The following is an 8430-nucleotide window of genomic DNA, read 5'->3' as shown; positions in this document are numbered from 1 at the left end:
GCTTCGCCTTTTTGGATCACAGATTAAGAGGCCTAGGGTATCTCAGGCTCTCAGCGAAACCCACCAAGGGGGAACCTTTTTCAAGTCAAATTGAAGACATGGTAAAGTTCGGGCAAAAATAAAAAACAAAAACTTCCAAAAAACTTATTTTTACTTAATCATATAAGCCTAAAAAAGATTAGCCAAATCTAAAATTTAATTTTAGTTCCGCCCTTTATATCATGTATGCTATGTTTTGGATAAAACTAAATATATATTTGCTATGTTGTTGGGGTTAGGAGTCCGTATTAGTTCGACCAGGGTTGGACATGATCCAATTTGATTCGGTTTTAAAGGTAATCGAACCAAACCCAAATTTTCTAGTATTTAGTAAGTGGAACCGTCAAGTAGGCTTGGGTGCGGTTTGGTTTGGATCAGTTTCGACGCCAACCCAAAATCAAAACCAAATTAATCGGTTTGAGCAAATTTCAAGCCAAACTAGCCCACTCCAACTCTTAAACCGAACCAAACTAAACCAAATTGGTTTGGTTTGGTTTAGTTAATCAGTTTGAACTCTTAGTCCAAATTAAATTTTTTTAGAAGAAATTATTTGAGTTTTAGGTGCACTTAAATTACAAGAACTAAAATAACTAGATAATTTTATATTATAAGAAATATTGATTAACAAATAAAATCAGGTTAATAGAGATGGATCAACGAAAAATTTAAAAAAATTATTATTTTTTTATGTATTATATAATTTGACTACCTGAATATGGAAAAAATACTAAGTATAACATAATAAACTTGTGAAAGAAAATTTTCAATACTATTACTTACTAATAACATAATAGATTGGATGAAATCGAGTTATAGTTATGACATTAGAGTTTATCTTTTTTATTTTTATTTTTCTTAAATTCAAAAAAAAAAGATAAACACATAAGTGGGTTGGGTTGGTTTGGTTAACCAACAATTTGAGACTTCAAACCATGACTGAACCGAACTACCATGATTTTGTTTAAAAGAAAACCAAACAAAACCAAACCAAATATCTATGTCGAACTAACCCGATCCGACCCAAGTCGGTTCGATTTGATTGGTTTGGTTGGTTTTTCGATTTTTTTTGTCCAAACCTACCGTTGAGTCGAAATTTAATTATGAACTCTTTAGGGTTTGATTTCATTCGATTCAGTTCGGTTCGGTTCCCAGTTCCATATAATCATTTTTTTTTCATATTTACAACAACGTTACATTAATTCAACTAATGATATGTTCAATCTTAGTTTTATAAAATAACGTAGTCCAATCTTATGTATATTTTGCGCCTTTTTTTATTGAGTTATTCATAGATTTGATTGTTAAAATCGCAGAAAGAATATAGCAAGTTCATAATAATGAAGAAAGGCGTAACTGAACTTCCAATTCGATCTCTATATATAGAACTATAGAAATTATTGAAGAGCTGAAAATTAGAAATAGGAAAATTATATTTTAGCAAATTTATTTAGAAAAAATAAAATAATTTGACTTATTTAAGATAAATAAATAAATAAAATTAGAGACATTCGGTTCTTATTCGATTTTTCTGTTCTCGGACTAGAATCAAGAAACGAACTATACCCGCCGATTCTCTATTTAGATACTCGTTTGAGTATTTAACTTAAAAAAGAATCGCTCGGTTCAATTTGATTCGGGTCCAATTCGGTTCATGAGTTTCGTCTAACCCTAAGTTCAACCCTCAAATAGAAGATTAGATATTATATTCAAACCATGTTTGACTCTCATTTTCGCCAACTCATTTTTAACAACACATTTTATGGGACCATATTTTTATTAACTTTTCAATCACATATTTTATCGATTTTTATCAAAATCTACTAAAAATAAGATTTTAATCTAAAACGAAGCAGGGGCTGATTTCATTTGTTGAATTCTTGATTTATTTGTGGGAATTTTTTAATTTTTTTCTCGGTTTCTTGAATTTTCTCTGTCAAGAGCATGTAAAAATGATGTGAATGATTGATATTTTTTAACTTCTGAATGGTTTATTTGTAATAATATTTTCCATTCTTTTTTTAATTAATTATTCCTTTGTGATTGTTGTTTATACGTACCAGAGCATACAAACAGATTGCAGTGGGGGCTGGCCTCTGTTCCATTGACTAAAGCCTTGCAAGAGGGTTAATTTTCCTTTTCTGGAGGGAATTGATACTTAAAAGTTGAAACTACATAACTTTGATGCTAACATCTTGCATATTTTGTTACAATTAAGTAATATGTTTATTGCCGCCTGTCCCGGAGCGCCTTGGCCTGCTGATGATGGGTATGGCCTCCGTTTGTCCAACCGAGCTCTGGTTTGTGAGTAATTGAAAATTTTCAGATTCGGGTTCTAAGTTGAAAGTGCGAAAATCAGCCGATTTTGAGCCTTTTTTGCCACCCAAGCTCTGATACCAAACTTTGGAGCTTCTATACCTTCTTTATTTTTTATTTTCTTATTTTTTGGATAGTGATAATCTTTTGTCCCAACATATTTTAGACAAAATATGATGAGGAGACGAGATGCAAATGAGGCGATTGGAATTTTTTGTAATTGCAAAAATTTATTAAATCCTATGCTATTTTTTTGATGACTCAGGTGTCCGAGCATCGACCGACTAATTTGGAGGAGTGACGGCTTTTCCCCTGATTTGCCACTAGAATAAATTCGGATGCGGTCACAGCTTATACACAATTGGGCCAAATATTTGGGATGCCGTTCTTCTTCCTATGGACTTTCCTTTACAACGTGCAGACAGGACCCTCGAAGAGGTGACAAAGCATATCATAACCTTGCCTCCACAAGACATCTGCCTTCCAATATAAATGTTGCCTCCCAGTTGTCGCGGGGATTCGAATCCAGGCAATCCTATGCTATTTATTGTTATCATGTGAGGGAACAAACCTTAACTTTTGCCTTAATCGTCTCTAGAGGTAAGTAGAGTAATCTGTTGCAAATTAGCATAATATATTAGCATTTTTTTGTTTTCAGATGTTGATAATGTTATATATATTCTTTTGTTTTTGACTAAAGTAATTTATTTTTGGTTAAACTTTGTTAATAAATAGTGTTTAAATGAATGAATTTAATGAGAGTAATTTGAAATGTAATTGAGATGAATATAGTGCTTTTTAAAATTTTGAAATTGTAATAGAGATTGATTTAGAGTGTGATAGATATGAAAAAAAGCTATATATTGTGTTAAAATTTTTTAAATTTCAATAGAGATTCAATTTTTCATTATTTGACGGTCATTCTTTCTCATTCTTTCTTCTTCATTTTTTTTTGTTTTACTCATTTTTAACCGTACATTTTCACAATGAAATAATTTTTTATGTAAATTCAAAATTTTTTCTTATTTTTTAACCACAGATTCCCCCAAAATTTACTATTCAAAAAATCATTCTTTCCAAATAAATAAATAAAAATGTCAAACAGGGGCTTAGAGTGACTAGATGTAAAAGAATTGTGAGTGAAAATAACTGTCCCAAAAAGAAAATAGCTCTTGCTTATGCTCTAAATAATTTGTTTTTCTTATAACCCACAGGGAAAAAGAGAGGACATCCGTAGCATAATCAATTTACATAAAGGAAAGTTTATAAAATACACTCAAAATAATGGGTTACATACAACATTTTATAAATTTACACTTTACGTAATTTATTTTTATTATGGTAATAAAAATTAAACTTTTGCTTAAAAATCACAAATCTCCCCCTAAAAATGGTTAAATAGACTATAGTTTTCATAATCAAAAACAATAAATTACACCCTTTGTAATACATTAGGTGACACTTTCGTACCGATTCTTTTAATAGTTTTGTTTTGTTTTGTTATTTTTCCCCCCTCATTCATATATGCCTTCATAAATTAACAAACATCTAGTAAAAGTCTTTTCACTACACCTTTATATATATATATATATATATATATCTTCTCTTTTATGAAGCTTGCTTGCAACAAATAAAAAATAAAATCATCCACAATATATATCAACAAATACAAATGCATACTTGACATTTTTTAAGTTGCAAAATTACTCAACTTAAAATGAATAAGAAATTAATTTTTATCTATAAAAAAATACAACTAATATTAAAAATCATTTTAACTGACCGTTTTTAATTTATTCATCTGAAAAAAAAAATTAGTAATTAGAAGATAGAAATTTAATAATTTTGATTTCATTTTACAATGTTGGAAGAGTTAAATAAAATATTTTCTATATATTTCAATTATTAACTTACTAAAACTGATTTTTATTGGTTTGATATCAGAGCTAATGAAAAGAAAAATAATACATTTTATGAATCTCACAAGAAATTTATATTTTTTAGGAAAGAAAATATTTAATGAAAAATCAATATTTAGAAAATGGTATGGGAATCGTGATTAAGGTAATATATATCGTGTAATTTGTTATTTTAATTAAGGATATTTTAGTTTGTTTAGCTATTTATAATTGCATATTTGTGAATTTGGCAACAAATGGAGGTTTTTGTAACCATTACGTAAAATATAATATATAAGTAAACGTTATACTATATTCAAAGATAATTACAACCTACATGCATTGTAATTATTTGTAAATTTGACTGACTAAAAAAATAATCTAACATTCTTAACCTCGTAATTTATAAGACGACATTTTCGCTTCCTTGATGATTAGTAATTCAAAGATAAAACTAATGGACTACTTCTCTGACCTCAACTCCTAATTTTAATTAGTGACCAGCTGCATTAATACAATTTAATTTGCGGAGAGTAATTATATATTGACATTCGTTCAACAATTAATTAGTTTTTTGGTTTTCGCATTGAAAAACTGGTATGAATGAAATATATAAAAGTCTTTTCTTGGAGTTGAAGTAAACTGATTAGGTAATATAAAGTGTTTATCAATAAACCGCTTCCTTTCATGGGAATTCTATTGACCATGTCCATTTGAATTAGCCTTACGCCGAAATGCCTCAATAGTCTTTGCATTTGGTTACTATAGTAGGATGAAAACTCCCATTTATATAAATTTCTTCAAATACATATTACTTCTTTCTTTGGTCATAAATTCTAAAATAAGGATTTTATTATTATTATTTCTTAAAGAATCGTGAGATTTATGAATGTTGTTGACGTAGACAATTAACATTTTCTTTTTACACTTTTCTTCAATTTTTTTGGTTGATGTAAAGGAGTGTAATACGTTGAAAAGTGCCAATTGCGGAACATTGTGTTTGATATCGAAGTTTATAAAAAAATAAAAAATATATATTGATGCTATTTATGTAAAAATAGTTGTTATCATGTAAGAGCTGAAATTATAAGATATAGATGGATTAAGTTTTATTTGTCTATTCTTAATATTCAACACTTTCTTCATAGTCAAACTCAATTTAGTATCTAGTCAAATACTTAGCGGCTGAAATATATAGACACAACAGTAAGAATTCAAAGCAGGATCTTGGCGTATACTCTAATACAATGTTTAATAATACATTATCCAAAAGTTTGCCCGTTGAATATAAAGAAAAACACTCATATTTTGTTTTCAAGGTTAAAATTGTTGAAATATAATAGCAAATAATAGTATTACCGTAATTTCTATTTGGGCAGAGTAACGACGTTTGGATGGTTTTGAACGGTCGAGGCAAGAGTTCGATTCTTTCTCCTTAAAACGATAATGCCCCGCATTGGTACTAACGGTATTGCAGCACTCGCTTCCCAAGATACAACGACCTCGTCTTGTAATAGTAGTACTCCAAATTACAAGACCCGACGAACTCGTAAAATTTAGATCTTTCCACACACACTGGATGAGTGAAATGCACGAAAAATAATTTTCGAGGACTGAATTATAAAGACAGAAATTATGCAGGGAGAACGGGATAATTTCGGAAGAGTAGAAAATCAATTCTGATTTTTGAAATGAATAAAAACCGGGGTATGGGGGTCTATTTATAGATGTTGAAAGGTTGTGTCCCAACAAACACAACTGCCGAAAAGTTGTGTCCAAAAGACACAAACTGTTTGGACAGTCAACCGCCACTTTGGACAGTCAACTGTCACTTGGACAGTCAACCGTCATTTGGACAGTCAACCCGCTAACTTCTAGAAGCTCCGTACCACGTGTCACACACAGAAAATTCGGGGAAGGAAAAAAAATAATTAATAACATAAAATATATTATTATTATAACAATAAAAAATAATATAATTAAATGTTATTTACCAAAAAATATATATTAGCTTGGCCCAAGCCCAAGCCCACGACCCGTGACGTGACATGCCGAGCCGGACGGTCGAACGGCGGCGGCGGCGCGCGCGTGTGGGCTTTGGCTTGACCTACTAACATGTAGGTTCTCTCCCCTTCAAAGACTATTGGTACCCCTTGGAGCCCAAACCCAAGTCCCAAACTTGAGCTATATAAGGTGGTTTATATTCTTCTAGTTTTCCTATGTGGGATTGGTATTTTCCAATTTCCCACCTATTTTATTTCAACATCAAGTGGGCATCTTTTGGCCTTAATTTCTCATTCACCTTAAATTGGTTTTGAGAAAATAAATATACCATATTAATCTACTCATGGAGTAGAACACATTTGGCCAAAGAAATCTTATTTCCGATTAACGGGACCCACTAAATTAATTGGTCAAAAGTTGGTCAAACAAACTAATTAAACCAATTTTTCCAACAAAAATTACAATAATTTTTCCCCCTGGAATTTGGATCTAACAAGAAGTTTTTTTCCCTTGGGGTTTAAAGATACCAATTTCTAGATAATTGGAGCTAATTCTCCCTGACTGTACACAGAATTGAATTAGTTGCAATGAGTTTTAGAGTAAAAGACTGCAAGTTTTTAACCTCAAGCATCGGGGAAAATTATGCGATGATTAGATCAATTCAACCTTAGTTCATAAATGAAAGGAACCATTTCAATTATAGATTAAATATCTATGACAAAACCAACCAATCCATAGTTCTTAAATGTGATTATATTGATGCAATTTATAAATGAAAAGGACAGCAATTTCATATGACTCTTTCAATTTCTTGCAAAACTTACCTTCGTGTTTTAAAATGATACACAGTCAGAGGCGAGAAAAAAAGGAGTTTCAGTTTAGAAAATTAAAGCGGCAATTTAAACCAGTCTTAATATGGATCTTCGTGTTGTCCCAGTCTTAAAGCGGCAATTTAAACCCTTCGTGTTGTCCCAGTCTTAATATGGATCTTCTCCATCATGCATGCCCTATAAATAGGGTTCTATGTTAATTCTCAAATCATCCCACAATTAGATAATTATCTTAGCTCTCTGCATTAGAGTTCATCGAAATGGGTTCATATAGTTTCTGTATTGCCGTCCTGGTCATGTTTAATCTTTCATTTATGGGTTTTTCTGCTTCTCTTAACCCTTACTTCTACGCCAAAGTGTGCCCACAAGCTTTGCCAACCATTAAACGGGTTGTGGGTGCTGCTGTAAAGCAAGAGAGACGCATGGGGGCTTCTTTACTCCGTCTTCATTTCCATGACTGTTTCGTTAACGTAATATGGTCGAAAATTTGTCATTGTTTTCTAGTATTTTGGTGATTTGTTTCAGTAATGGCCTTTGTTTTGTTTGGTTTTTTTTTTTTTTTTTTTTTTTTTTTGGGGTGTTTTTGCAGGGCTGTGATGCTTCTATTCTTCTAGACTCGACGTCTGCTTTCACTAGCGAAAAGAATGCAGTGCCCAATGCCAATTCTGCTAGAGGATTTGAAGTCATTGATAGAATCAAGTACGAGGTTGATAAGGTTTGCGGCTGTCCGGCAGTGTCTTGTGCTGACATTTTGGCGGTTGCAGCACGTGATTCCGTAGTTGCAGTACGTATTATTTAACATGTTCGATATCCGTACATTCATGACTATTTCTCATTATTATCAGCACATTTGTGAGATCGACTATTATTCTACCTTATTGATTTATAAATTTGACGAATGTTATCGAAATTATATTTAACTAGGAAAATTGTTTCTTTGAGTGCAGTTAGGGGGACCGAGTTGGGAGGTTCGACTCGGGAGGAGAGACTCAACGATGGCTAGCGAATCTAAAGCCAACGATGACATCCCTTCACCATCCATGGATTTACCGGAACTTATCAACTCGTTCAAGAAACAAGGCCTGAACATGAAAGACCTCGTAGCCCTCTCCGGTGGCCACACCCTAGGGTTGTCTCAATGTCGTCTCTTTAAAAACCATATTTACAACGAAAGCAACATTGATCCCAACTTTGCTCGTCAACGTCGAGCTACTTGTCCTCCCAATGGAGGTGACTCTAATCTTGCTCCTCTAGATCCCACGCCTGCTTCTTTCGACACAAAATACTTCAGCAATTTGGTGTCAAAGAAAGGGCTCCTCCACTCTGATCAAGCATTATACAATGGA

The 8430-nt window shown here is 32.1% G+C and overlaps 1 protein-coding gene across 1 annotated transcript; it reads left to right on the top strand.

Moving 5' to 3' along the window:
- Positions 1-7226: 7226 nt before the first annotated feature.
- LOC111388211 (cationic peroxidase 1-like) lies at positions 7227-8427 on the top strand (the record flags this gene model as incomplete). Its single annotated transcript, XM_023012898.1, has 3 exons — positions 7227-7554; positions 7674-7868; positions 8032-8427. Coding segments are annotated over exons 1-3 (801 nt in total), but the record flags the coding sequence as incomplete, so codon positions are not given.
- Between the last annotated feature and the right edge of the window lie 3 nt (positions 8428-8430).

The sequence above is a fragment of the Olea europaea genome, unplaced genomic scaffold (assembly GCF_002742605.1).
Source record: "Olea europaea var. sylvestris unplaced genomic scaffold, O_europaea_v1 scaffold4684, whole genome shotgun sequence".
Taxonomy (NCBI): Eukaryota; Viridiplantae; Streptophyta; class Magnoliopsida; order Lamiales; family Oleaceae; genus Olea; species Olea europaea.
The sequence above is the reverse complement of the archived record's forward strand: the minus strand, read 5'-3'. Positions and strand labels throughout refer to the sequence as shown.